At 43.9% G+C, this 18,262-nt stretch overlaps 1 protein-coding gene across 6 annotated transcripts in view; it reads left to right on the plus strand.

The window, feature by feature from the left end:
* Nucleotides 1–18,262, plus strand: part of vps13a (vacuolar protein sorting 13 homolog A) — a 523,321-nt gene that overhangs the window by 312,694 nt on the left and 192,365 nt on the right. For all 6 annotated transcript variants that reach the window (XM_078567491.1, XM_078567508.1, XM_078567499.1 and 3 more), the window contains 2 exons: nucleotides 6,159–6,317; nucleotides 16,611–16,872. In XM_078567491.1, coding sequence (XP_078423617.1) covers nucleotides 6,159–6,317; nucleotides 16,611–16,872 — 421 coding nt within the window. The remainder of the gene's footprint in view (nucleotides 1–6,158; nucleotides 6,318–16,610; nucleotides 16,873–18,262) is intronic.

An 18,262-nucleotide genomic window follows, 5' to 3' on the forward strand; every position in this document is an offset into this window, starting at 1 on the left:
CATTAATCTGTTGTATCAGTCCACAGGGAGGAGGTGGATTGAATAATGGAGCTGCACGCAGTGCTGCCTTCTTGATGGCAGTGATCTGATTGAGGTGGAGGAGAAGGGCCCAGCACTGCCTAGCGCAGCTTTGAGAGGAGGCTGGCCAGGGGTCCACGGTCCAGGGGAGCCCCTGTAAGACCCGGATAATGAGGAGGTTAGACCCATCCCAGAGAGGTGACTCTCAAGACCAAGGATCTGCCAAAGAAGACTTTCCTATCGAGATGAGTGAAAGAAGATGACACGCACATCTGCACTTGTCAAGAGATGTGGTGGATCATATCTGCCACATTCTGTGGGAGGATCTAATGGCCCATGGATTGGGAGGTTATCCCCTGCCAGTGCCCCTGAAGGTCACCACTGTGCTCAATCTTTTGCCTGTGGATCGTTCCAGGGATCTACAGGGGACCTATGCAGTCCTCAGCACTTAAATATATCAGGGAGGTGACAGGTGCCCTCTCCAGTAAGGCTCATCATTATGTGAAGTTCACACTCGATGAAGCTAGCCAGGCAGCTAGATGTCTGGTGTTTGCAGCTATCTCAGGCTTCCCTAGAGTACAGGATGTAATCAATTGCACACATGTGGCTTTGAGAGCTAAATGACAGCAGCGCCTGATGTTCATTAACAGGAAAGGGTTCCACACTGAGCGTTCAACTGGTGTGCGATCATCAGAAGTACATCATGCAAGTTTGTGCCAGGTATCCGGGGAGTTCCCATGACTCATACATCCTGAGGCACTCCCAGGTGCCTCTCATATTCAAAGGGCCTTAGCGATTACAGGATCGGCTGTTTTGGGATAAGCTGTACCCACTCAAATGATGGCTCATAACATCTGTGTGTTGTCCTCATAGTGTCTCGGAGAGATATACATGGCGCAAAAGTCGACACAATCCATTGTTAAGCAGACCTTTAGCATCCTAAAGATGCGCTTCCAATCTTTGGACTGCTCAGGTGGGACTCTGCAGTACTTCTTCCACAGAGGCTGTCCCGTGTAATCATGGTCTGTTGCGCTCTTCACAACCTGGTGCTTCAAAGGGAGCATCCCTTGCCAAAGAGAGACATGGAGGAGGCTGAGCGCTCCTCAGAAGATGAACAGCAGGAAGGGCAGGAACCTGAATTCGGAGATGAAGGTCAGCTTCCACATGAGGGTGCCATTGAAGAAGCACAACGTGGAAGGCATGCCCCTGCCACGATGATAGCCGTAAGATTCCAGGAGGACTAAGGAGCAGGCAACAGGGCACGGCCGCATTCCTTCTGTTCCTTAGTGCCATGATAGTGCACTGAAAGGCCTTTACAACCAGTAACATCGAGAGCAAGTTCAGCATTCAGACTTGCACCGTCAACCCTCATGATTCACCAGGCCCTGACCTTTGGAAAGGTCAGCAGCAAACTCTGTATAAGTGCACCCTGGGAAGTGAAAGTCGGCACAACAGCACAAATACTGTGTCAAAGGACTTGATGCAGTCATCACCACTTTAATTAGAAACTTTTAGCAGACACCGAGATACGCAAATGGTTGGAGAAACCGCCATGGATGCAGGTCTTGTGCTTTGGCACTACCAATGAAGGCAGACTTCTCATTTTGAGAGACATTACAGCTAACCCTCCAAGGCTAATGAGGACGCCTACCTCCATGTTGTCTTATAAGGAATAGAGGTCACTAATGCATTTTGAAGACACTTCCAGTAAAGAATTTGACACATCTCCATGACATAACACAAGGGTCAAGTAACTATCATGACTGAGCTACACATCACAAGAATGTGAGGCTCACAAAGGGAAGCAAACACTGAGTTGGAGGATAGCTCACCCTCGCAACGAGAGGGCACATAGATGCATATGCATGATGCTTTCAAATGAGACCATTCTCATGAACAGCAAACATATTTACAAACGTGCATGATATATGTGCAGTAATCAAACACCTGTGACCCAGAAGTAATGTTAAAGTTTCTTAATTTTTCTAACCGTACCGCTAGGTCTAGATGCATCCCTGACATCCGCAGCAAAGGTGGAGGCAGCCTGCTAACTGGTACGCCCTGTTGTCTTTTATGACTTTGGCGGGCGTCCTCTGGAGCCTTGAGGCCATGAGGGCTCTGCCCTGCTTTGTGTTTCCTGCTTTGGTGCAGGTGCACCCTCCTCGGCCTGTACAGCTGGAAGTGACGGGGTCACAGGCAGAGAGGATTAGGATCGGCAGAACACTTTGTGAGTCACCTGGGTGGATGGCCCTGGGGTCTCCAGCTGCTGGTTCCCATCCCTGTGGTTTCACAAGGACCTTTGCCTGACTCCCTGAGGAGATGGGGCTCCTGGAGGGAGATGAGGGTGTCCCCCCTCCCCCCAACTTTCGTCCAGGCACTGATGGATACAACCAATACTTTAGCGATGGAGTGTGGGTCCGAGTGCAAATCCGGCAGGATCTGCTGGACCAAGGCCTTCAAGGTGGCCGCCACCCTTCCCATGGAGACCTCAAGGTGTTTGCATGTCAGAGCCAAGGCATCAGACAGTACGTAGACTGACTCCTCCATCCTTTGCTCTAGTCTGTTGACTGCCTGTCACAACTGTACCTGATTTTCTGCTGCCTGTTGTTGCATCTCTGTTAGAGATGGCCACAGGCAGAGGCTTATCATCTGATACAGTGGGTCCTGATCTCCAGCAGTCGTCCGAGTGCCAGAGCCCTGGGTTGTCACTGCCTCTGACTGCTGCAGAAATGTGTCAGTGAGGTTCCCCAGAATGTAACCTCAAGCCTAATCTAGATCCTTGACCCACCGAGGTGTGTCTCTCTGCACTAGTGGAGGGTGCAGGTGAATGCAGTAACAGTCTTCCCTCTGGCATATCCTCAGCATCGTCCTCTGAGGTAGCCTGGAGGCTGGAGCTTATGGTAGGTCTGATGGTCTGTCTAGGCCTGCTGGTGCCTGTATGAGAGGAGATTTAGTTCATAAGCAAGCAAAATCCAACATTGCATCGCTTGTTACTGCCTCCCAGGCTGATGAGGTGAGGCTGACGGGCCTCCTGGAGCTATCCGTCAGAAAGAGGATATCTGATTCTGGCGGGCTCCACAGATGAGGGCCTCGAGGGAGTCATTGCTGAACCTCAAGTAGCTTTCTTCCTTGGTGTAGTCAAACCAAGAGGTTTTCTGACAACCAGCTGACCTGAGAATGAATAATGTGTGTTCGGGTGGCATTTAAGCATGGCATCCAGACCTTTGCCATATGATTCGGAGAGCTACTTGCCATTGCTTAGCTAATGAGCTTCCGAGTACGAAATTGGGCACGATTTCCCACCCCACTGCCCAGCGGGAAATCACCGTGAAACCCGCCTGCCACCTCACTTTGTCTCCAGAAGGGAAAATTCCGGCACCAGTGTTGAACAAAATGTTAAACCCAGGACCTGAATGCTTTCTCAGGTGAATGTGAACAATCCCATAGCGCAATTTCAAATAAGAGCAGGGGACTTCTCCCCAGTGTCCGTGTTAATATTTATCCCTCAATGAACTTTACTAAAAACAGATTATCTGACTAATGTTGCACTGCTTGCTTGGCCTTCTGTGCAAATAGCCTGCCCCATTTCCCTAAATTACAGCAGTGGCTATACTAAGAAAGTGCTTCATTTGGTATTTAGTACGTTGAGACATCCTGAGATTAAATTCAAAAATATGGAAAATCTAAGCTTCTCAATTTATCTTGAACTCTCACTTGCACTTCTTTTCCCTTCTCCCCTCAATATGTGCCAGTGTCTCTGTAATGCATGCACCTTAACCAATTTATTTAATGTCTATTTTTTAAAGCCCCTCAGTTGGGGGTAATAAATGAGGGTCAGATCATGAGAACCATGTAATACAAAGCAGCCACTTGGCAGATCATGGCTATGCCTGCTCTTTGAAAGAGCAAACCAATTAATCCAACTCATCTGATCTTTCCCCATACACCTGCATTTTTTTCCCTCCCCAGACCTGGAAGCAGAGATCTGGGAATTTCCCAGAAATGGGAAGGGTGTGTTTGAACCTAGCATCTGAACTCTCAGAGGATGAAGCTGGGAAAACTTGAGAATTAGGGAGTACTTGGATGGAAGCTGGGTGCTGTGATCATTCAAGGGAGGTCTAGGAAACTGGATCAATTTGAGGAGGCCAACTCTGGGAGCACTCAAGAGACCTGAGCTACTTAAACGCAGAGTTCTGATCGTACCTGGACTGGAGCCTTGGAGCATTTGGAATCGGGGTGTCAAACTTGAATTAGATGAAGGAATACTTGGGGCCTTGTGGAGGTAGGATTGGTGCTGGGAGCACTTCAGTAGAGTGAATCCTGGGGACGTTTGGAAGGATTTATTTCTGAAAGCATTTAGCATATGATGTCTGCAGTTTGGAATCATGTGACAGAGGGGTGGGAGATCAGAGGGCCTGAGGCCTGCAAGAACTTGAATTGAGTGAACTCGAATATGGGGTCAGGGAGCACTTAAGAATTTGGGAGAACAGGAGGGGTGAGGATAGATACTAGAACACTTGGGAGGAGGCAAGAGTTAGAACACTGAAAAAGTCTGAGGCTGGGAGAATTAGAGAGGGGTTGAGATTTGGTTGGTGGGGTGTTAGGGCAGGAAAGACTGACCAAAAGTTTCGGCAGCAGAGAGCACAAAAGAACAGTCTGAAACAAGGATCGAAGTCATCATAACTGCATGGAAAGGATTAAAAGCCTTGTCTGAACAGGGAAAATAATATTTTCCCCTCCATCACTAAAAATGGATGGAGGTAATGTTTCTTGACCTGCTTGTTAACAATTTATCTCAAAAAACCTGGTACACAGGTTCCCAATGAAACCTGGTACACAGATAAGGTATAGCCTAAGGAAGAAGTGATTAGTTTTTGGTGAAGGCCCCCAGATCTTGGAATTTTTTAAAGGATCTGTTAACATTGGGAAATATGACAATTGACTCTTTTTTTTCCCCAGAAAGTTGCGGATTATTGGTTGTTATAGAATGATGTGGATTATCTCAGCTGCTGTGGTGCAATTTGCCGTAGCTGTCAAAATGTGAGCAGAGTTTTCAGAGCAGGTTGTTGAAATGTGCATTGGCCTGAAGCTTCCTCAGTGAGATGGAAGCTCTTAATAAAAAGATTTTTTTTCAGCTTTGTAGTTACAGAGCATCAATCAGTCAAGAAAAAGCCTCAAGGAAGAGCTAAATAATTGTAACATGAGTTAGCACAGAATGGCAGAGGTATGCAATCTACTGAGTGTCCTCTTCATTTGTTAAATATTGCAACCCTATGCCCAATGGAATAATAAAAGCTTTAAGAAGCCTATGCAGATTAAATGTTTTGGTGTTATCGCAAGATCGGTTAAGCAAACATATTGGTTGAGTTGAGTTTTTTTCCTGACAAGTTGTTAATTCTTTTTCTATTTAAATCATACATGCTACTTTCCATGATATATTATATCATGGAAATGGTTGATGGTACAAATTACAGGCTAGTGGACTTTATTTAAAACAAGATTTTAGCATTGTGAATGGTTGATTTTTTAATGAATAGTAATTTTTGAGGAGTTAGTGAAATAAAATTTGGTATTTTGATTGGTTTATTTTTGTGAATGTGAAATTTGAGACATCAATAGGCTTTGTGTGACACTTGAGCTGACTGGCATGTTCCGTTGTCTGGAAATAAATCCAAAGACTTTCCACTTCCCTGTTCTGTTTGAGGTAGAACGCTTAATTACTAATTAAGCCAAGTCAGGAAAAGGAGTAGGTCAATTCAACCCCTCTCGCCCATTCTACCATTCAATCATGGCTGGTCTATATCAGATAACTCCATTTACCCATCTAACTATAACCCTTAATATCTTTGCATAACAAAAATTTTATCAGTGGGCTTGAAATTTCCAATTGGACCAGCCTCAATACCTTGTGGGGATGCAATTTCCAGATTTCCCCTAACCTGAAGAAATGCTTCTTAGCATCACTCCTGGATGGCCTAGCTCTAAGAAATTGTCTCCTCAGTCTGGACTCTCACACGATTGGAAATAGTTTCTACCTATCCTGTCAAATCCTTTAATCACCTTAATTGCCTCAACGTAAAAGTCTCATAAGTAGTTATGCTGATTAGTGGATATGTTAATAAGAAGCTCTTTTTTTTCAGATGAAGAAGAAGGCTGTCAAAACCATGACAAAAACAGAAAATGAAGAGGAAAATGTCCATTCCCTTGCATATAAAACAGTTATTCAGATCTTTTCAAAAGACCAACTTAACATTACAATGTCAAAATGTGGTTTGACCATGCTTAACAATTTAGCAACGGTAAGAAATCTGTTTTAAAAATCTAACAGAATTCCAATTGTACTTGCCCATGATAAGTTGGATCATGCACTACTTTTAATGACAGTTTTATACCATGCATATATGTAGTATTCTGTTGTCAAATTGGAGGTGCATTTAACGTGGTTCATTCCTCTAAGGGCACAATTGAGATAAATCCAAGCCCAAGTCAAATTAATGTTTAATCCCTTTGGTGAAGTGGCGTCCCATTGACCACACAAATTCTGGCGAAGCTTGAATGGCAGCACATTGGTGGGTACAATCCTGGCACAACTTCTGAGATTGTGTTTTCAGGTATTTTTGCACCTTGATCTTCACTTAAACCTATAACTGATTAGAGGTCAACAAATTGGATATTGGCATGTAACTTATGGTATGATGAGGTCAAGACAAGAAAGTTTCGAACTAATTATGCCTGCAAATATCATCACTTACTGCAACATGCATGGCATTTTCTGAAAGTCTTTTTAAACATGGCCATAAACATTTTTTGTTCTTTTGCGATCAAGAATGCTTGCACTTGTTCATGGGTAACACTTGACTAGCTCAGTACCTTGAGTTTGAGGCCTCCTTCAGCTGACAGCAGGTACCAATGGACAACTCAGTACTTGATTGGGGAGCAGCATACATTTTCAGAAAAGTGTTAGTTGTTGACCAACCAGTGACTGCCCTCCGGCCCCCAAGGCCCCAAGGGAGGAAGGGAAGTGAATGGTCATCTTTGGGACCAGATGACTGCAAAATTATATGCCTGACAAAAGATTGAAATACATTTGGTATTCTTGTGAAGTGTCCTGATGAGTGCAAGATGAAAAGCTTTACAAAAATGTTTCTCTTTTTTTCTTTTCAGCAATACCCATGTATTAATTCTTTAAATGCTAGCCATTGCCTTTCCACCGCCATTCCTTTTAATGTAGATTCCCAATCTACCACAGTGAACTTGCCTTTCATACCTTCATAGTTTCTTTTATTTAGATTTAAGACGTGGTTGAGGGAGAGGCAAGATTGGCAGCTCAACATTCCGGGATGTAGAATCTTCAGGCGAGACAGGGGAGGGGGTAAAAGAGGAGGCATTGCATTATTAGTTAAGGAGTCAGTTACTGCAGTAAGGAGAGATTATATCTTGGAGGGGGCATCGAATGAAGCTTTGTGGGTAGAGTTTAGGAATAAAAAAGGGGCAGCCACATTGTTAGGTATTTATTATAGACCCCCAGGTAGTCAGCGGGAAATTGAGGAGCAAATATGCGCACAATTGGCGGAGGTGTGTAAAAACAATAACAATAAGGTAATTATATTAGGTGATTTCAACTTTCCCAACATTAATTGGGATAGACATAGTGTTAAGGGCTTGGATGGAGTGGATTTCTTGAAATGTGTACAGGAGAACCTTTTAGATCAATATGTAGAGGGTCCAACAAGGGACGGCGCAGTGCTGGACCTAGTTCTGGGGAATGAAGCCGGACAGGTGGCGGAGGTGGTGGTGGGGGAGCATTTTAGTGATAGCGACCACAACATGGTACAATTTAAGCTTGTTATGGACAAAGAAATAGACAAGTTGCAAAAAAATGTTTTGGATTGGGGGAGAGAGGGTTTTAGTAAAATAAGGCAGGATCTGGCCGGGATAGACTGGGAACAGCTACTTGTGGGGAAATTTACAGAGGAGCAGTGGGAGGCATTCAAAAAGGAAATGGGGAGGGTACCAGCTCAACATGTTCCCTCTAGGGTGATAGGAAGGAGTAACAAGCCCAGAGAACCATGGATGATCAGAGATATTCAGGATACGATGAGAAGGAAAAGAGAGGCTTTTAGCAGGTACAAGGGAAGCAAATCAGTGGAGGCATTAGTGGAGTACAGAAAGTGCAGGGTGGAGCTTAAGAAAGCAATTAGGAGAGCAAAGAGAGGATATGAGAAAGCTCTGGCTGGTATAAGTAGGGAAGATACCAAGATATTCTATAAGTATATCAATGGGAAGAGGATAGTCAGGGAAAGAGTAGGGCCCATTAGGGACCAAGGGGGCAATCTATAGATGGAGCCAGAGGACATCGGTAGAGTGTTGAACGAAGACTTCACATCCGTCTTCACCCAAGAGAATGAGGATGAAAGTATGGAACTCAGGGAGAGAAACTGCAAGGTTCTTAAGCAAATTGATATAGGGAGTGACAAGGTATTGGAGGTGTTGGCAGGCTTAAAAGTGGACAAATCTCCAGGTCCGGATGATTTGTGTCCCAGACTGCTGAGGGAGCCAAGGGAGGAGATCGTAGGGGCTCTGACCCAAATTTTTAAATCCTCTTTGGCCATGGGGGAGGTGCCAGAGGACTGGAGAACAGCTAATGTGGTTCTGCTATTTAAGGAGCGTTGTAGAGATAAGCCAGGGAACTACTGGCCAGTGAGTCTCACGTCTGTGGTAGGGAAACTATTGGAGAAAATTCTGAAGGAGAGAATCTATATCCACTTGGAGAGGCAAGGTTTGATCAGGGATAGTCAGCATGGCTTTGTCAGAGGGAGGTCAGGTTTGATCAGGGATAGTCAGCATGGCTTTGTCAGAGGGAGGTCATGCCTAACAAATTTGATTGAATTTTTTGAGGAGGTGACCAGGTGTGTAGATGAGGGTAGTGCAGTTGATGTAGTTTATATGGATTTCAGCAAAGCCTTTGACAAGGTTCCACATGGGAGACTTATTAAAAAAGGCAAATGCACATGGGATATGGGGTAATTTGATAAGGTGGATTCAATATTGGCTTAGTTGTAGGAGATAGAGGGTGATGACAGAAGGATGCTTTAGTGACTGGAAGCCAGTGCCCAGTGGTATACCACAGGGATCTGTGCTCGGTCCCCTATTATTTGTCATTTATATAAACGACATAGATGAATATGTGGGGGGTAGGATTAGTAAGTTTTCAGATGACACAAAGATTGGCCGGGTGGTTAACAATGAGGTTGAGTGTCTTGGGCTACAGGGAGATATAGACGGGATGGTTAAATGGGCAGATAAGTGGCAGATGGAAGTTAACCCTGAAAAGTGTGAGGTGATACACTTTGGAAGGAGTAATTTGACAAGGAAGTATTCAATGAATGGCATGACACTGGGAAGTTCTGAGGAACAAAGGGACCTTGGCATGTGTGTCCATCGATCTCTGAAGGCAGGGGGGCATGTTAGTGGGGTGGTGAAAAAGGCATATGGGACTCTTGCCTTTATAAATCGAGGCATAGATTACAAAAGTAGGTAGGTCATGTTGGAGTTGTATAGAACCTTGGTGAGGCCACAGCTGGAGCACTGTGTGCAATTCTGGTCACCACATTATAGGAAGGATGTGATTGCACTGGAGGGGGTGCAGAGGAGATTCACCAGGATGTTGCCTGGGATGAAACATTTAAGTTATGAAGAGAGGTTGGATAGACTTGGGTTGTTTTCGTTGGAGCAGAGAAGACTGAGGGGCGACCTGATCGAGGTGTACAAGATTATGAGGGGCATGGACAGGCTGGATAGGGAGCAGCTGTTCCTCTTAGTTGAAGGGTCAGTCACGAGGGGACACAAGTTCAAGGTGAGGGGCAGGAGGTTTAGGGGGGATGTGAGGAAAAACATTTTTACCCAGAGGGTAGTGACAGTCTGGAATGCACTGCCTGGGAGGGTGGTGGAGGCGGGTTGCCTCACATCCTTTAAAAAGTACCTGGATGAGCACTTGGCACGTCATAACATTCAAGGCTATGGGCCAAGTGCTGGTAAATGGGATTAGATAGGTAGGTCAGGTGTTTCTCATGTGTCAGTGCAGACTCGATGGGCCAAAGGGCCTCTTCTGCATTCTGTGATTCTGTGAAAGTTTTGGATTGAACTATATCACGTTCAAACTTAAGGTAGAATTTTATCAGATTGTGTTCACTTTTCCCTAAATTTTCCTTTACAATGAGATTATTAATTAGCACTTTTTCATTGCACAATACTAGATGTAAAGCAGCCCATTCTGTAGTTGGTTCCTGAACAAACTCTTCTAGAAAACCATCTTGTATATATTCCAGGAAGTCATCCTCCACAGCATTGATACTAATTTGGTTTACCTAGTCTATATGTAGATTGAGGTCCCCCCTATATTACCCTTGTTATGTGCGCCTCTAATTTCCTGATTTATACCATGCCCCACGTTACCACTACTGCCTGGTGGCCTATAAATAATTCCCATCAATGTTTGCCATCCCTTGCTGTTTCTTAGCTTCACCCAAATTGATTCTACATCTTGATCTTCGGATCTAAGATCCTCTCTCACTAATGTATTGATCTCATCCTTTATTAACAGTGCTACCCAACCTGCTTTTCCTTTTGCCTATCCTTCCTATATGTTGAATCCCCTTGTACATTCAGTTCCCAGCCTTGATCACCCTGCATCATGTCTGGTGATGGCAATTAGATCATACCCATTCGCTTCTATACGTGCCATCAATTCACCTACCTTTTTGCAAATGCTGTGAGCATTCACATAGAGTGTCTTTAATTTTTAGCACTGCCTTTACATTTTGCTTACTACTTTTCATCAACCATTACCAGCTTTGTTTCTCCCCCATTTGAATTCCCATTCTGGTTCCCATTCCCCTGCCAAGCTAGTATAAGCCCTCCCCAACAGCACTAGCAAATCTCCCATCGAGGATATTGGGTCCTGATCCTGCTAATGTGTAAACCGTCAACTTGTACAGGTCCCACCTGCTCCATAGCCAGTCCCTTTACCTCAGAAATCTAAAGCCTTTCTCCTGCACCATCTCTCCAGCCATGCGTTCATTTGCTGTATCTTCCTATTCCTGTATTCACCAGCACATGGCACAGGGAGTAATCCGAGATTATTGCCTTTGAAGTCCTGGTTTTTAATCTCGTTCCTAGCCCTCTCAAATCTGTTTTCAGGACCTCATCTTTCTCTCTACCTATAGTTACTGGTACTGATGTGAACCATGACCTCTTCACCCTCCCCCATAAGAATGTCCTGCAGCTGCTCAGTGACACTCTTAACCCTGGCACAGGGAGGCAACATACCACCCTGGAGTCATGTCTACGGTCACAGAAATGTGTGCCTGTTTCTCCTAACTATTGAATCCCTTGCTGCTATTGCTGTACCACTTTTCTCCTCCCCTCCTGTGGTGCCACAAACATGCCTCTGGCTGCACTTCTCTGAGGAGCTATCACCATCACCAGTTTCCAAAACTGAAAAAGGTTAGTGAGCTAGATGGACTTTGGGGACTCTGTGCTACCTGCCTGGTCCTCCTAGACTGTCTGGCAGCCACCCATCCCCTCTCTCCCTGCACACTCTTAACCTGCTATACATGCTACTCACATAGTTCTCAGCCTTGTGGTGCGCCACAGTGATTCCAGCCATCACTTGATTTCCAAAACCCAGAGCTCAAATTTCTGCAGCTTGTGATGTTTCCTGCACATGCGGTTATCTAGGCCATAGGAAGCATCTTTCCACATGTTACAGTATGGGCATTCCAAAGCATTGGCTGCTTTGGACACCGCCAGAATAACAGCAGTAATTAACCGAGTAGTACGTGGCAGACTGTTAGCCAGAGTCAGTATAAATGGGTCTTTTTCAGAATGGCAAACTGTGACAAGTGGAGTGCCACAGAGATCAGTGTAGAGGCCTCAATTATTTATGAACCATATTAATATTACAAGTGGATGAAGGGACCATGTTGACCAGATATAGCATTTTAATAACCTCATTCTACTTTCCAAGGAGATGTGCTTATTTAAGAGGTTTGACATTTTGTGAAGGTTTGCTTTGCAAGTGTTATGTACTTCCTGATGTCTTGGTTACTTTTCCCATCAGATGTTATTAGGCTATCTCAATAAGAAAATAATTTGACTTGTTTTATTTCTTTTGATTCTACTGTTATTTTGCATCTAGGTGTTTTCCATTTTCATTGTTTTGTTGCAATTGAATGATAATTCATATCTGTTACTGTTTGTTACAATCGTGCCTAGGATTCTTTGTTAATTTTCCTCTGTCTGCTATAATTACTGTGTCATCTGCATATCTCAGATTATTTATATCCTGTCCACCTACTGAAACTGCTGGTAACTCAGATAGATGTCTTATAATCATTTCACTGTGAAGATTGAAAAAACCTTGAGACAGAACACAGCCTTGTCGCATTCCTCTTTTAATACAAGAATAAAAATGTAACATCAATAAACAGACATAGAAGGAATGTGATGCAGGAAAATAAAAATGGATAAGCGAACAATGAAGGAATTGAAAAAGAGGAAAAAGATATTCATATGATGTATAACAAGCTAATAGAGATTTACAACTCTTAAAAACTATCGTAGTAGAAACAGCTGGATCAAAGCTAAAGATGGCACAATAATACTGGAGAAAAATGACATTGTAGGCAGATGGGCAGGATATATAAAGAACTGTTCTCTGACAAAAGAGGAGTAAAACAACCCATTACAAAGACAATAGAGGTCTGCCAATCATGAAAATGAAAGTAATAAATGAAGATGGATAATGCTATGGAGCAGATAACGTGTGGAATGATATTGTCATTAGAAGAATTTGGAGATAAGGTGATGACATCATTCTGCAACAAAGGGAGTCGATTTATGGAGTCTGCAAGAGCGGTAAATGTGGTGTGCGGTGGGGTGACTTAATTAGAGGGGGGTTGCAAAATCTTGATTCCCCAATGGCAGATCGAGATGAAGAGATAAAGACAATGGCATGTTTACGGGGTGTTGAGCCTCACACCGGCCTATGGCAGGTTCATACTTGCAATACATTTGCATGGCATGAATATTCATTCACGTAAAACATTTTTTAAATAGTCCAACTTTCAAAGTAAAATAGCAGAGCACGAGAGTCTCATGGCACTCTGTTCACTATCCTTTAAAGGTGGCATATTCACCCTTAGGCTTTCTGCAGTTGTGTTTAGTGTCAGCAGTTTTCCTTGTTTAACTCTACAGCACAAAGGAGAATGGCAGTTGGCATGGAGGCTCGGGACTGGCAAGGGCGAGTCAGTAGCTGGGGGATGAGTTGCGTGGAGTGAGGTCGGGGGCATGGGAAGCGCCTAGTGTCCTGGGTGTGGTGGTGGCAGGGGTGGTGAGGACTGTCAGTCAAGGTAAGAAAATTAGGGTCCTAAAGGGTAGCGTCAGTATTGTCCAAATGTGGGTCCATCTCAGCATGTTGGCTATCCCAGTGAGTGTGATCTTGGAAAATGTCTGTAACAACACACAGAAGGGAGGGCCAGCTGAGCCTGCAGGTACAGCCATGTCCCACAGAGTTGTGTGTACAATACTGGACACAAATATGAACATTCAATTAAAAGTGAGTAAGAAACAGCAACATTGTTTCTTCTGCAAAAAAAGGAATTGTGCCCTGTAATCATCAATGTGTGCAAACCATGAGGTGTGCCAGTACATTTAGCTCCCTGACTAAACTGGACTCAACAAATAATTATGCACATGTGAATAAAGTCAAACCAATGTAATGTGAAATATTTACAAGTGAAATTTAATTTTGAAAAGCACCCATGTCATCATTATGCTCTCAAGTCTTATGTTAATGGAAATGCAGTTGGGCACAGAAGTTTTGGACGTGATGCAGAACCTCCCTGTTTGATCAGGATTATACATGTATTGGATTGCACGGCATCAGAACTTTAAGTTTTAATTGTAATTGCATGGGAAGTGGAGGGACAATGGAGGCAGAAGATGATGAATAAGCCACCTGAGGAGTGGCACCCTCAGTATCATTTTTTGTCAGCTTGTCACATCAACTCTTTCCCGGCGCTGTTGATCTCTGGAGGGGTCTATGAAGCCCCAAATGTCTTCCACTCCATGTCACTCTGTTACGTTTGCACCACTGACTGGCTTATGCTGCTGAGTGTACCATGAACCCTCTGCATGTCAGTGCGCTGTTCTCGCATCCTCTCTGAGCAATTCCATTCATGGCTCTCTGAAGTTCAGCAGTCTCTCAATAGATTAGGTCAAGTGCTCAAAGCACTGAGTCATTGTGTAGCACATGAGATGGATGGACTCCTCCATCCTCATCACATTACTCCACAGTCCCTCGGGTAACTCCAACATGTGAGCACACATCTCAGGCTGGTTGTCAGTAAAGAGCCGCCTGGTTTGTAACATCTGAGACTTAGCATCTCCACCTTCCTGAGCAGAGCTGTGCCTGCCCCCGTCCTCCAAGGGGGGCTAGCCACAGCCGAATTTGCCTCTCCTGAACCCTCCAGCTCTGAAATGTTACGCACATCGCCCTGAGCAACCATCTCTACTGACATGCAAGGACCCACCGAAGTCTGAGAATTTGCGTAGGTGTAAGGTGCACTTTTAGCATGTGACGGTGCAACTTCTGAGGTGTCTTCTTCCTTGGACTCTCGGAGATTTGTTGCTCATGAGGTGACTGCTGGACCTCTGCAGGTGACCCTTAGAGAGATATGAAAGGATAGTGAGGAAAGTTTAGTGCAAAAAACAAATGCTTTGGCAGTTTACATTGAGGACAGGACAGCTTCTGAAATGACAGCTGGTTGCATGGGATGCATCTACATGTATCCCCTGAACTGGGAGATGTTGAGGTGTCATCACACTGCCTGTAGTGGGCTCTGCCTATCCTGTCCCTTGCAGCGCCAGCTCCTTGAAGCGAGTGAGGATTGTCAGCTGTGCCTGTATTCCTTCCAGATATGCCCCCTCCATCTTGGCAGCATTCATCTCCCATTTCGCCTGCAAGGTGAAAAATGATGCCAGCAGCACAAGACCTCCCTCTCCACTTGTAGCTTTTCACTGACTGACAACATCACAGACTGCACTCCAGCCTCCTGAGCAGCAGCACTTGGGTTCAAACCTGTGCTAATGGGTCAGCAGACTCCACCACACACCCCACTCCCATGTTGATTGGCCCCCTCATAGTCCAAAGGATGCCCCTCTCACTTGCAATAGTAATCCCTGACAAGGAGACACACCATCTGTGCCTCTCTAGTCACTCAACCTGCCAGACCTAGTGAGGTCATTAAAGCACTTCCCAGCACTGCACCCAGGTCCTCTGCACCAGTCCTCTGCAGTTGACCTCATTTCTAACCTCAATCCATGCCCTCTTGTTCTGCTATGGGGTCCTGCTGTGACCACTGGCGGCGAACGAAATGCTCCTGCGAGCTGTTACAGCTCCAGCAACTCCATTTACAAAAAAAAATAAAATAATCATCTAAGAACCAAATGATGTGGAATGAGATCTTTTAAGCGGACTTTAACAAATACTGTTGTATGCCCATCTACGTTTTTAAAAGGGTTTATATGCCTGGAGCTTCAGTTCATTCTGCTAAGGAGAAAATTGGGGCAAGAGGGAGGGTAAGAGTGTTATCTTTTGAAGCAAGTACACGTTCCAGCAACACCTGAAGCGACTGAAAACCAGGGTCGGGGTGGGAGGGGGGCTCTGCTTGGCATAGGACCCTCCCTGCTGGTTACCTTTTACTCTGCCTTAGCCTCAGCCTCCATAATCTTCACGAATAGCTGCCCTTGGCTATTGCTTGCCCTTCAAATTGGCCTGTTCCTGAACTGGTCCCATCTCCCTTCCACTAATTGGGCGACGAATAAACCTCTTAACCAATTAATATAACTGTATTTGGCGATCTCGACAGATGTGTGTTTTGCTGCTGGAGCAAGGTCAGGACCTAGAAGTTCACGTGCTGCCGACGCCCTGGCCTGGAATTGAAAATCCTGGCCAAATATTCTATTTTGAGTTCTTAAAAATGTATCAATATTTTTATAGTTTTCTCCAAAGAAGACTGGCTTTTATCAGAATTGATTTCAGTCACTTCATAGTGTTTTAGCTGATATCCATGACCATTTTTGTAATATAAATTTGAAACAGCCACTTGTAACTTCAACTTGCACTTTAAAGCTTATACCAAGCAGGATTGGTTTCAAAAGCCACAGGATAACCTAAAGGAAAGAAAAAGGTGGAATGTTTTCCAATGCAGTAGACAATGACTGCCATTTTATCTCTGTGATATTTCTGAGCTAATGTGATCTGATGCTCAAACACTGTAGTAGCAGCATGTGGTCACTATTCCTTATTCCGCAAAAAAAAAGCAGTCTGTTTTTCTTGTGAAAATGTGTAACATTTGTTACTTCTTCAAATGCAAAAGCATTACAGAAAGAAAAATTCTGCACTCTTTGTAAGTATATATAAAGGAATACATGGAGGGATTTTTTATGTACAAAAAGTATCTTCATAGCCTTAGGAATTGGCCACATTGCACAAGATGCTGATTCATATCTTGCATTTCTCTTTCCAGGCATTTTCTGAAGCTGCTGGTCAAACCAGTGACATCTTTCAGAAAGACCAAGCGCCTTTTACAGTAAAGAATTGCCTAGGACTTAGTGCTACAATTTATCCCAGTGATTCATTTATTGTAATTGGTAAAAATCAGCAAAAAACATCTTATGAACTTAAAGATGGAGAGTTTCTCAATATGGATTACCAACGTACAAAGAATGAAAAGGAGCAACTGTCAAACCTGACTAATGCGAGCAGCAAATTGTTTTATATTTCACTGAGTAAGTGCATTCTTTTTCTGTTTAAGTTGATGAGATAAATGCATGTTCATTATTTCTTCAGTTGTGAAGTGACCACTTTTGTCACATGGTTGGCTTGAAAATTTTCAGATTATTTGCTAACCCTACAAAATATGTTCTACATTTAGTAATAACATTGCAGCTGAGAAAATAGAGCACCTTGGGATGACGCGTTATACGATGCTGTAACTGAAATCATTTCCCAATACAGCCTCCAATTCCGTTTTCATTCAAATGAATGCCCAATTATAAACACATGAGTACTTATCTACTATGTGGGTATAAAAGAGTGTCTGACTGAGATGTGGAACATGATCCTGATCTAATTTGTGGTACAAAGCGTAAATCATGTAAGTGTTTTTTCTCCAAATATTATAAAAACTAAAGAAACATTTGGAGAGAAAACGGTGACAAATGATGAAAGTGATTGAGATTTTTAAGGGTCTGAACTGAAAGAACCAAGTATGTGGTTTTTAGATAAGTTTCCATAGTGGGAGTGACTAAAAAGTCAGCCTCCAGTACAGCAAGTAAGAATCAATAACCTAAAGTATAAGGAAAGGGGATTGTTGGAAGAAGCTAACTCATAGGCTAGACTAGTAGATAGCCATGCTGAATAGAATAGCCCGTGTAATATCACTGTTTCTTTGACTTCTTTGAATTATTCAATGCAACAAAGACACAATAGTGTTAATATTGGCATAAAACAACTAACACATGAATAACTAAGGGAATACAGTCAATGGGCCACACAAGGCAACAATGTATCAGCCAGCAAACAAATTTATAATACTCACACTCCAAGGGTCACAGGTCACCACCAGCAGCTTGTCAGGGCTATATCTGGACTGATCTGTGGGAGCTGTGCCATTTGGTGCCCTTTTATAGGTGGAGGACAGAATCACAGAATTGTTACAGCACAGAAGGTGGCCTTTTGGCCCATTGTCTGCACCGGCCCTCCATAAGAGGAATTCATTTAGTGCCATTTGCCCACCTTCTTCCCGTAACCCTGCACTTCCTTCTCAGTAATAGTCTAATTCCCTTTTGAATGCTTTGATTGAACCTGCCTCCACCACACTTTCAGGCAGCATATTCCAGACCTTGGGGGAAAAAATGTTTGTTCGTCTATTGCTTTTGCTTCTTTTGCCAGTTACTTTAAATCTGTGCCCTCTTGTTCTCGATCCTTTCATGTGTGGGAACAGTTTCTCCCCATCTATTCTGCCCAGACCCCTAATGATTTTGAATACCTCTATCTTCCCTCAGCCTTCTTTTCTTTAAGGAAAAGAGCCCTAACAATCTTTCTTCATAACTGAAATTCCTCAGCTTTGGAATCATTCTCATGAATCTTTTCTGTACTCTTTTCATCTCCGCCTCG

The sequence above is a fragment of the Cetorhinus maximus genome, chromosome 2, assembly GCF_964194155.1.
Source record: "Cetorhinus maximus chromosome 2, sCetMax3.hap1.1, whole genome shotgun sequence".
Classification (NCBI taxonomy): domain Eukaryota; kingdom Metazoa; phylum Chordata; class Chondrichthyes; order Lamniformes; family Cetorhinidae; genus Cetorhinus; species Cetorhinus maximus.